General features: G+C 70.2%; 2 protein-coding genes across 2 annotated transcripts in view; one reads left to right on the top strand and one right to left on the bottom strand.

The window, feature by feature from the left end:
• The window catches only part of CHLNCDRAFT_136834 (hypothetical protein), a gene marked incomplete at both ends in the record, with an annotated part of 9,674 nt that extends 1,004 nt beyond the window's left edge, over positions 1–8,670 (top strand). The window contains 31 exons of the mRNA XM_005845642.1: positions 109–422; positions 672–901; positions 1,084–1,179; positions 1,341–1,381; positions 1,508–1,562; positions 1,666–1,694; positions 1,811–1,865; positions 1,979–2,004; positions 2,139–2,219; positions 2,345–2,390; positions 2,521–2,601; positions 2,782–2,807; positions 2,986–3,066; positions 3,190–3,238; positions 3,394–3,419; positions 3,584–3,667; positions 3,854–3,908; positions 4,056–4,113; positions 4,341–4,503; positions 4,657–5,035; positions 5,262–5,632; positions 5,838–5,896; positions 6,129–6,206; positions 6,487–6,582; positions 6,847–6,933; positions 7,019–7,080; positions 7,362–7,428; positions 7,670–7,732; positions 7,963–8,097; positions 8,233–8,345; positions 8,499–8,670. Coding sequence (XP_005845704.1) covers positions 109–422; positions 672–901; positions 1,084–1,179; positions 1,341–1,381; positions 1,508–1,562; positions 1,666–1,694; positions 1,811–1,865; positions 1,979–2,004; positions 2,139–2,219; positions 2,345–2,390; positions 2,521–2,601; positions 2,782–2,807; positions 2,986–3,066; positions 3,190–3,238; positions 3,394–3,419; positions 3,584–3,667; positions 3,854–3,908; positions 4,056–4,113; positions 4,341–4,503; positions 4,657–5,035; positions 5,262–5,632; positions 5,838–5,896; positions 6,129–6,206; positions 6,487–6,582; positions 6,847–6,933; positions 7,019–7,080; positions 7,362–7,428; positions 7,670–7,732; positions 7,963–8,097; positions 8,233–8,345; positions 8,499–8,670 — 3,278 coding nt within the window. The remainder of the gene's footprint in view (positions 1–108; positions 423–671; positions 902–1,083; positions 1,180–1,340; positions 1,382–1,507; positions 1,563–1,665; positions 1,695–1,810; positions 1,866–1,978; positions 2,005–2,138; positions 2,220–2,344; positions 2,391–2,520; positions 2,602–2,781; positions 2,808–2,985; positions 3,067–3,189; positions 3,239–3,393; positions 3,420–3,583; positions 3,668–3,853; positions 3,909–4,055; positions 4,114–4,340; positions 4,504–4,656; positions 5,036–5,261; positions 5,633–5,837; positions 5,897–6,128; positions 6,207–6,486; positions 6,583–6,846; positions 6,934–7,018; positions 7,081–7,361; positions 7,429–7,669; positions 7,733–7,962; positions 8,098–8,232; positions 8,346–8,498) is intronic.
• Positions 8,671–9,516: 846 nt separating this feature from the next.
• Positions 9,517–10,413, bottom strand: part of CHLNCDRAFT_136833 (hypothetical protein) — a gene marked incomplete at both ends in the record, with an annotated part of 2,653 nt that continues 1,756 nt past the window's right edge. The window contains 2 exons of the mRNA XM_005845541.1: positions 9,517–10,034; positions 10,166–10,315. Coding sequence (XP_005845603.1) covers positions 9,517–10,034; positions 10,166–10,315 — 668 coding nt within the window. The remainder of the gene's footprint in view (positions 10,035–10,165; positions 10,316–10,413) is intronic.

Genomic DNA, 10,413 nt, shown 5'->3' with positions numbered 1-10,413 from the left:
TTCCCGCTCCCGCCCCGCTGCCCTGCCCTGCCCTCCCACCCCGCTGGCCTCCCACCCTCCTGCCCTGCCCCCTTTCCGCCTCCCCACCCCCACCCGCCGCTGCCGCAGCCGGCAACATGCTGAGCGGCGCTCTGGATGACTTCACTATGGCGTCGCAGGGCTGCATGGCCGGCCTGGCGCTCAACGTCAGCGTCAACGCCTTCAGCGGCGGGCCCATCCCCGCCGGCTGGTACTCCCGCACCCTGACCACCATGGACCTCTCGTTCAACGGCGTGTCGGGGCCGCTGCCGGTGCAGTGGGGCCTGCCCAAGGAGGCCCTGGGCATGCAGTTCCCCTCCTCCTTCCCCAGCCTGGCCTCGCTATACGTCCAGGGCAACAACCTGTCAGGCAAGGCGGAGGCGGCGCAGGAGGCGGTGCAGGAGGTGGCGGGCAGGCGGGCTGCGACGGCGTGGCCGAGCCCGATCGCCGCAGCATGCCGGCGGGCTGCCCGGCTGCCCGCATGCGGCGGGCAGGGAGGCGACGAGGCAGGCGGGGCGCCAGGCGCTGGGCCAGCAGTCAACCTTGCATGGGCGACACGCCGCCGCCGCCGCCGCTGCTGCGCAGGGCCTGCGGACCCGTGGCCGGGAGGCGGCGCCGCCGTCTTCTCCCCAGACTTTATTGCCGTCACGCAGCCGGGCAATGAGGAGCTGCAGCAGGCGCCGCCGCCGCCCGCGCTGGACGACGCTGACGTGGCGCTGAGCGGCGACGGCAGCGCGGCGCAGCGCGCCCTGCTGGCGCAGCGGGCCGCCATCACCAACTGGGCTGCCTTTGCGGGCAGCAACAACGTGACGGGGTGGGACGACGCCACGCCCGTCTGCCTCTGGACCGGCGTCGCCTGCTCCAACGGTACCGTCCTGCAGCTGTGAGTGGCGTGGGTGCCGCATGCGCCCATCCAAGGCTGCCCGTCGGCTGGCGCCGGGGCTGCCGCTCGTGTTGGCCACCGCTGTTTGCCCCATGGCTTCGGAATGGCTGTGGCCGCCGGCCACGGCCGTGTGCGGTTGGGGGGCGGACTGCGGAGAGACGGTGTGTGCTGTGCACCTGCAGGGACTTTGGCTGCAACGAGGTGGGCGCGCCGCAGGCAAGCGGCTTGTGCAGGACGCGTGCCGAAGGCTCGCTGGCACCCGACTTAGCCACCATCAGGTGCCTGCTGCCTGCCGCGCCGCACCGCGCCACGCCGCGCTGCGCTGGGCGGCGCTTCCTTTTCCGCGCGCTGCGTGCATGGCTGCGGCTTTCGCATGGGCGCTTGCCGTGTGCGCGGGCGCCCACAACGGCTCCTGCCGGCGCTGCGCGCATGCCTGCAGCACCATGCAAGGAGTGTTCATGACCTCTCAGAGCCTGTCAGGTGGGGCCAGCTCTGGCCAGCGTGGGCATGGCATGTGTGTCTCGCGAGGCTGGAACCTGGGCCCTCGTGGTTGGTGCTCCCCCGGCACCTGGCCTCATGCCGGTCTGCCCTCCTTGCGCCATGCAGGGACGCTGCCTCCCGAGTGGGGCATCGACGGCGCATTCCCGGCCCTGCAAAAACTGTGAGTTGCCAAAGGGTGCCGCGGCGCCGGCGCCGGCTCCCCTTGAATTTGACAGCCTGAAGCTTCACCTGTGCCGCCCAGCCTCACCCCTCTTCTTGTGCAGGGACTTGTGTTACAACTCACTATTGTCTGGTGAGCCGGAGCGCTCTTCCCGCCTCCCCTGGGGCCATCTGCTGGCGCCTGGCCTGGGGTACGGCATCTGCGATGATACAGTCCCTAAACCCTGGCCTGCTCGCCTCGCGGTGCAGGCACTCTGCCCGCCCAGTGGGGCCAGCCCGGCGCCTTCCGCCAGCTCACGGCGCTGTGAGTCTGGCACGGCGCCGCTCAGCTGCATGCTTCAACGCCACCCTGCATGCCTCTCTGCGTGCCTCCTCGCCTCCCTGCTCATTCACACACTCTCTGTGCTCGCCCTGCAGGTGGCTGTGCGACAACATCCTCACAGGTAAGCCTGGGCAGCACACGTTGTGGCATCCCCTGCTGCGGCAGCATGCCAGCTCCACGCCTGACCCGCACCCTCAGCCTGTGCTGCTTGCTCAGTCCAGCACCACGCTCCCACCTTGCCATCACTGCCTGCAGGCGACCTGCCTGCCGGCTGGGGCAGCGCTGGCGCCTTCCCCGTCTTGTTTCAGCTTTACCTGCAAAGCAACCGCCTGAGCGGTAGGCGCCCGCTCCCCAATGCCGCTCAGCCCTGGCATGCCTGCCTGCACAGATGCATCAAGCAGCTGGCTGTCGTCGCAGCACCTGGCTCTCTCACCACCCCCACCGCCCGACACCCTCCGCAGGCACTCTTCCCGCGGACTGGGCCAACATGACCAACCTGAGCCTTCTGTGAGCAGCCCTGCCTCGGCTGCTGTGATGAGCCTGTCCTGCGTGGCCTGCTGCTGCTTAACCGGCAAGGGCCCCGTGCCAACCCACCCACAGCTGCGTTCCCTCCAACCTGCGCCCGCTGCCTGTGCAGATCCATTGAGAAGAACAGCCTCAGGGGGGCGCTGCCCAGCGAGTGGGGCAGCGCAAACGCCTTTGCCAAGCTGCAACAGCTGTGAGCTTGCTGCTGCCTAGCCTGCCCCTGTTCCTTGCTTCAGCCCGCCATATATCGAATATTGAATAAACCATGGGAGGTGCTGAGATGCAACCGGCAGCCATGCTTAGCATCCGGACCGCCTGCCGCCCTTGCCCCATGCGTGACGCATGCTCTGCCTTGCTGGTACTGCTGCTGCAGGTCTCTTGACACTAACCAACTGAGCGGTGAGCTGGTGGTTCAGCACTGCTCCTCCGCACCATCGCTGAGCAGCTCCTGCCTCCATGGGCCAATTGAGCCAGCTGGCCATTCCTCGGGCACCGCCTGCATCCCACGCTGACATCCAGACCCTGCTGCTGCTGCTGCTGCTGCTGCTGCTGCTGCTGCTGCTGCTGCTGCTTGCAGGCCCGCTGCCTGCCAGCTGGGGCTCCTCAGATTCCTTCCCAGCGCTCCAGCAGCTGTGGCTGTACCACAATAATTTCACAGGTACGGGCAGGCAGACTCCCGACCAGTACGGGCAGCGAAAGCAGGCAGCCTGGCTCCCGCCTGCTGCTCTGGCTCAGAGCTGTGCAGCACACAGTGCGCCCTCCTCCCTGGGCGGCCTTGCAGGCACCATCCCTCCCGCATGGAGCAACGGCTTTTGGGCGCTTCAAATTCTGTGAGTGTGGTGCAGGTGGCCAGCAGGGTTGGCGGGAACCAGCCACCCTGCTTGGCCGGCTGCATGAGCTGCCTGTGCCGTGCATGCCGCTCGCGCCGGCAGCCGAGGGCTCTAGCGCTTACCATCAGCCGCCCTGCTCTGCCGTGCCCATGCAGGGACCTTCACAATTGCAGCCTTTCGGGTGAGGGCACCCGCTGCCTGCCTCCAAGCCCGCCGGCCTGCCACCTGCCCCTCCTGATCTTCCTGCCTTGCTGCAACGACCCTCGCGCCGGCTGCGTGGCTGCCACACAAATGCTTGGCTGCCCCGACCCCGCTCGCCTCCCTGCTGGCCTGCCGCTGCCGCAGGCACCCTGCCTGCCTCCTGGGGCATCGCGCCAAACTCGTTCCCTGTGCTGGAGGAGCTGTGGCTCAACGATAACAACCTGACAGGTGACGTTTTGCGGGGAGCAGGCGCTTGGGCCTCGGTACCGCGCGCCGGCAGCCGGCTGCCGCGTTCCTCAGAAGCTGTGGCACACTGTGAATACTTCCCTGACCTGAATGCCTCGCCAGGCATTGTGTTAGCTCATCCAGGGTGCGCCACAGCTGCGCCCGGCACCTCTGTGTTCCCTCCTGCAGGCCAGATCCCCGAGGCCTGGGCGGTGGGGCGTGCCTACCTGAGCCTTGGCAAGATGTGAGCCTGCCAGGCTGCATGCCTGTGCACCCCGCGCTTTTGCTTGCCCGGGGACCAGCACACTGCAGGGCCGGGCAGGGCAGCGCTGGGCAGGGCTTCGCCAGGCAGGGCAGCGTGAGAGCCACATCTGGTGCTGGTGCCATGCAGGGGTCTGGATGACAACCCCACCCTGTGCGGCCCGGTGCCCGCCCACCTCCTCCAACCGGTGAGATGCTGCCTCACTGCCGGGGCGGCTGCTGCTGAAGCCTGCTGCTGAAGCCTGCTGCCGAAGCCTGCTGCGCAGCCGCACCCATCCAGAAGGCGGCAGCCTTGGCACCATCCTCTCTCGCCTTGGGCTGGCTACAGACCGCTGCAAGGCTGCAGGCTGCACGCTGCTGATCCCCGACGCCTTTGCCGCTGCCTGCTTTGCTTCTGGCGCCCCTTGCTCTGCAGGTCTGCTGGTCTGGCGCCACCCAGTGCACCGCCAGCAGCACCCTCGCCTGCCCCTCTCAGTTTCGCGCCGCCGACAGCTTGGATGCGCTGACGCCGGCGCCCGAAGAGGGAGGGGAGCCCATCCCGGCTGGCGCCATCGCAGGGACGGTAGTGGGAGCACTGGGTGAGTGGCCGCGGGCGCTGCCGGGCGTCTGCAGTTGCCCGCCTGCACGCCTGCATGGATGCTAGCAGCCGCTGCGCACGCCGCCGCCGCTTCAACCTGCCGCTCCCAGCCCACCACCTTTAGGCAGGATCCGCACCCCATCTTTTGCCGCAGCCGTCGGGCTGCTGGCTGGCCTGGGCCTCTTCGCCTGGCGCCGCAGCCGCACGCGCAGGCTTCGCCAGCGAGCGGCAGCCGCCCAGGCACAGGTGGAGCGCCAAGAGCGGGACAACGGGGCCAAGGCGCCCGGCGGCGGCGGATTTCCCGCAAAGGGCCCCGCCGGCGCGCCGCCGCCGCTGTTGGATGCCGCTCCTGGCGCCCCGAACGGCGGCGGCGGCGGCGGGCCGGGCGAGGCCGCCAGCCTGCCCGGCAGCTACGTCACGAGCGCGGGCGCTTGGTCCATGCTGTGGGCCAGCCTGCGGGGCGTGCGGGGTGGGGCGGCACCAGGCGCGACCCACGGGGCCGGCCCTCGCACATCCGCCGGCGAAGAAAAGAGGTGCGCCGCTTGCGCGCCTGTGTCGTCGCAGCCCGGCTGGCTGGCTGGCTGGGGCGCTGGCGGTGCATCCGGGCTGCCTGCCTGCCAGCCTGCCTGCCTGCTTGCCTGCACCAAGCGCGCGCCGCCTCACGCTGCCCCCACCCTCACTCCACCCTGTCCCCCACGCCCGCCTTCGGCCTGGCTGCCCCACCCTCCCCCTCCTCCTCCTCCTCCTTCCTCCTTGCAGTGCTGGGGACAGCGGGGGGTCTCTGCAGCACGACCCAATCATCTGCTACATCACACAGGAGCTGGCCAGCATGCGCAGCATCACCCTGGATGCCGCCGCACCACCCCCGGGCAGCAGGCACGGCCTGAGCCTGGCCGCCGTGGCCACGGCCTCGTCTGCCGCCGCGCCAGCGGCCGCTGCGGCAGGCGCCAGCGGCAGGGCGGGCCCTGGCAGCCGCGAGGCGGCGGCGGACAGGCGCATGATGGAGCTGTGGCAGGTGCAGTGGGAGGAGCTTCGGCTGGAGCGCATGATTGGCAGAGGGTCCTTTGGGTTTGTCTACCTGGCCTACTGGCACGAGACCGCGGTGGCAGCCAAAGTGCTCATCATGTCAGGTGCAAGGGGCTGCCTGCGCCTGCGCTCGCCTGCACGGCTTGCTTGCGGGTTGCGGCAGGCAGCACCTGCCAGCCCGAGCCTGCGGTACAAGGGCCCGCTGCGGGTATGGGCTGCCCAGGCGTGCCCGCATCCGGCGGGGTATCCCGCAGCCGCGGCTGAGCAGTGCATGCCACTAGCTGTGCCCGCCTGCCTACCTGCTTGCAGACGACCCGGCCGTGGGAGGGTTGGAGCTGCCGCAGGCCACCCTGCGCAGCCTGCAAGAGGTGGGCGGCGCCTGCAGCCAGCCAGGCAGCCACGCGAGCGCCTGCCGTGGCATGCCACATGCCGAGCGCCGATCCTTGCTGCCATTCCCCCGCCGCTGAGGGCAGCAGAAACTCGCAGCGCTCGTGCGCGTCAGGAAGCACTGGCCCGCCCGCACACGCATGCGTGCTTGCGCTGCCCGGGCCTTCCTGCGTTGCCCGGACCTTCCCTGCCGCTGCCACCCGCTGGGCGCAGGAGGCGGCCGTGATGTGCCGCATGCGCCACCCCAACGTCGTCGCCTTCCTGGGCCTCGTCTCCCTGCCGCCCTGCATCGTCACAGGCGAGCCCTCCAGCCAGCGCCGGCGCCGGCGGGGGGGCGCACGGTTCGGGCCAGGCCGCGGCAGGCGCTGGGTGCCTGCTCGGCTTCTTGGCGGGCTTAGTGTTGTGCTGCCAGGCCCGCCACCTCGCGGGCTCCCGCCTGCACCACGCCATGCCGCCACACACACACACACACACACACACACACACACACACCTCAGCGCCACCATTGCCAACACAGCACACCGGCGTCCCTCCCCCCATCGGCCCCTGCACCGCCCCGCCTGCCGCAGAGTGGTGCAGCCGGGGCAGCTTGTACGACGTGCTTCGGCGGGCGGGGCGGGACGAGCGGGTGGCGGCGGAGCTGAGCTGGCAGCTGCGCATGCGGATGGTGCGTGTTCCGGTCAGAGCGGGAATGTGTGCAGTGAGGCGGGGTGCTGGCGGGAAGTTTCCGGCCCACCTCATCCATGTTTGCCTGCCAGCCTGCCGCTGCCGCCCGTCCCTGGCACGCAAAGGTGCCGCGCCTGCCCGCATTCCTCCCTGCCACGTGTCACCACCACCACCAACCACCTGCCCACCCGGCACTCCACCCCCGGCCCACCTCCCGCCCACACACCCGGCCCCACAAAGGTCAAACCCCGGCCTCTGCCCGCAGGCCGTGGATGCGGCCACCGGCCTGCTGTACCTGCACTGCCGCTCGCCGCCCATCATCCACCGAGACGTGAAGAGCCCCAACCTGCTGGTACGGCCCCGCCCCCCCTCCTCCTGCAAGCCTCTGGGTGGCCCCTGTGGCCCCGACCCGCCCCACCTGCCTCGCTGCGCCCCAGCCTGTGCTGTGCACACCCCCAAGCCGTGATGCGCTGTCCCGCACGGTGGTCTTCCTGCTTTCGTGCGGTGCGCCACGTCGCCGAAAGCAACCTTTCCTCCTATGCAGGTGGATGAGGGCTGGCGGGTCAAGGTGGCAGACTTCAACCTCAGGCAAGCCCCAGCCGGCATTTGATGGCTTTGCTGCCTGCCGCATCTGCGCTGGGGCGGGCCCATGTGTGTGCGCTGTGTGGCGGGCGGCCCCAGGCCCAGGGCTGCCCCCGTCCCGCGCCCGGCCTTGCATCTCATGAAGAGGCCGCCCCGCCCGACCCACCTACCCGCCAGCTCCTTCCCCCCTGGCTGCAGCAAGATACTGGCATCGGAGCAGCCGCAGCTGTCGACGTCGGGGGGCGTGGGCAACCCCGTGTGGCTGGTGAGCTGCCGGCGGGGCAGGGCTGCCGCGACTTCGTGCCCGCAGGCCGTCCCGCGGGATACCCTACAGCTGCTGCGCGTGTGGCGCAGCTGCTGTGTGCACTGCAGGCGTGCGGCAGCAGCCACAGTGGCCCCAGCCAGCCATGCCCCACCGCCCGGCCCTCCCGCCAGCCAACCCCTGCCCCGACGTCCGCCCACGCCACAACCGCCTCCCGCTGCTCCCGCCGTGCCCTGCCACGCAGGCGCCCGAGGTTCTGGAGGGGCAGCGGGCCACGGCGGCGGCTGATGTGTATGCGTTTGGGCTGGTGAGGCGCACCTTGCGCCACCAGACGCGCACCTTGCGCCACCAGCCCAGCAGATTGCCCCCAGCTGCCCCCTGCTGCGCCTTGCTGCTGCGGCCACACAGGCGGCCAGGCTACCACACCAGCCCTGCTGCCTGGATGAGCCTGCCTGCCTTGCTCCGCCGCGCTCCGCTGCTCCACACCTGCACCCCCGCCGCCATTGCCACCACCGCCGCCGCCTCCCCTGCTCCCAGGTGTTGTATGAGCTTCTGGTGTGGGACATCCCCTGGCGCCTGCCGCCCTTCACGGTGAAGCGGCAGGGCCGGCAGGCGCCCGGCAGCTGCGCCCACTCGCGGGGGCAGCTGTCCCGCAGCGCTCTGCCGCAGCCTGTCGGGTTGGCTTGCATGCATGGCTGCAAGGAGGCCGCCCTGCCCATATGTACACCGCGCCGCCGTCACCCCGCCCACCTGCCCACACGCACACAGCCGAGCCGCCGCCTGGCGCCTGCCTGCCTGTGCGTGCAGGTCATGCGCCTGGTGGTGGGCGGCAGCCGGCCCGAGATACCCGCCCCCGAGGCGCTGCCCGGGCCCGACAGGCCGCAGGCGGAAGACTTGGAGGCTTACTGCCAGCTGCTGAGGTATGATATGCCTCCCTCCCATGACGGCTCCCCCTGCACCTCTGCTGGTGGCACCGCTGGCGCCGCCGCAGCCACCACGGGGTCTCGGCGGGGCACGGCCTCGTACCCGGTCCCCACCCTGGTGCTGCCGCCCCACCCTGGCGCATGGCGCAGGGAGTGCTGGGCGCAGGAGCCGGAGGCGAGGCCCACGTTCCAAGGCATCGTGCCGCGCCTCCGCCAGCTGCTGCACGCGCCCGGCGACCTGGGCGCAGCCGACAGCCTGCTGCTGAGCGGCTACAGCAGCGCGCTGCTCACCAGCGCCGGCCCCGGCGGGCAGCCGCCGTAGTGGCGGACGGATGGCTGGCTGTTTCCGAGCCCGCCACCGCCAGCTGCTCCCAAAGGCGCTTGACCGTGCGGCTCCGGCACTTGCTTCCTGCGCTGTTCTGGCTGTGTTTATCACAAACACACATGATATGTGCAGCCATGGTACTGGGAGCATCGGCCCTAATAGGCCAAGAGCTAGGGAAAAGGGATAAGGGGGAAGTGGCGAGCAGTGGTGCGGTCAGGAAGAAAGAATGGGAGGTACTGTAGTGAAGGAGAGATGGGCGAGCGAGACAAACACGTGGGGGGGTCCCGCTGGGGGGCGGGGCCGTGCCACAGCTGCGAAAAAAAGGGAGCCGGGCAGGCAGCGCGGGGATGCCGGGTGAGGCGCACGGTGTGAGGTGGCTGGGGAGATGGAGACCCAGGTTGGGAGGAGTGTGACAGGTGGGCGGTTGAGAGGATGCCTGTGGAGGAAGGGAGGGGCAGGGAGAAGCACGGGGACGAGCGGCGAGCGGCGCAGCGCAAAGCTCAAGGCGCCGCCCAGCCGCATAAGCGGGGAGGATGGGGGGTGGGTGAAGGGGGCAAGGCGCGGCAGTCAAGAGGCGGCGCTTCCGTGGGTGAGGGGACAGGTGGTGGCGTCAGAAGGGGCAGTACGAGGCGGGTACAGCAAAAAAAGGGGACAAAGGGATTGATGGAACAAAGCAAGCGCGGGGCGCAGGAGTAGGGAGGTCAGGATGGTAGCAAAGGGTGGGGGATGGAGGTGGGGGGTGCAGAGGTGAGGTATATGCGGCCCTGCTGCTGCCCAGACGATGCTGCGGGGCTCAGGATGTAGCTGTGGCGGCGAGGAGGGGCAGCGCGGACGGGCCACCCTCTAAAACCAGGGCCGGTGGCGGTCTGTGCGGGATGCATGCAGCCGCCGTCGCTGCTGCCCCTGCTCCTCCTGCTGCTGCCGCGCCGCCTCGCCGCCCTCATGCCCGCCGGCGCCGCCCTCCTCGGGAGCCAGCTCCATCGCTTTGCGGGCAGGCTGCGACTGCGCAGGCTTGCGAGAGGGCCGGCGCACGCGGACGCGCGGCGGCGGGCGCACCCTGGCGGGCGAGCACTTCCACCTGCCGTCCGTCTGCTTGAGGCAGGTGTTGCCGGCGGCGCAGGGGGGCAGGCAGTTGGGGATGCACTGCCAGCTGCCGTCCAGCTTCTGGCAGGAGTAGCCGGTGCCGCAGGCGGGGCTGCACTCGAACTGGATGCACGTCCAGCTGATGTCGGGCTTCTCGCAGCGGAAGCCGGCGCCGCAGGCGGGCACGCAGGTGTCCACCACGCACTGCCAGTTGAGCCCCACTTTCTTGCAGACCTTGCCGGTACCGCAGGCGGGGATGCACGTGTCGCTGGCCACCACTGCGGCAGGAGGAGGGGGGGGTTCGGCAGGGCATCAGCGTGCGGCGCGTGCATGCCTCTCCGCCTGGCCAGGCGCGCCGCAGAGCAGGGCCGCCACACGCCGCCGCCGGCTGCCAGCCAGCGCAGCCCACCTTGCACGCATTTTGCTGTGTAGGTGGCGGGGTTGCCCACGATGCACTTGTGATTTGTGGGGCACACCACGTCTTTGCAGGGGTGCTTCCGGCACCTGCCGCCCCCGCAAAACTCCCCCAGCGGGATGCAGACGCTATCGTCCGTGCAGGCTGCAGGCAGGGGCGTGGGGGGAGGCGGTGGGAGGGCCAGTGGCTGGCAGGGAGGCCAGCCTCATGCAGGCCCGCAGTGCTGTGCAGCAGCAAGCTGG

This window comes from Chlorella variabilis, assembly GCF_000147415.1.
Source record: "Chlorella variabilis unplaced genomic scaffold CHLNCscaffold_17, whole genome shotgun sequence".
In the NCBI taxonomy this organism is placed as follows: Eukaryota; Viridiplantae; Chlorophyta; class Trebouxiophyceae; order Chlorellales; family Chlorellaceae; genus Chlorella; species Chlorella variabilis.
Note: the sequence above shows the minus strand (reverse complement) of the source record. Positions and strands in the feature narration are given on the sequence as shown.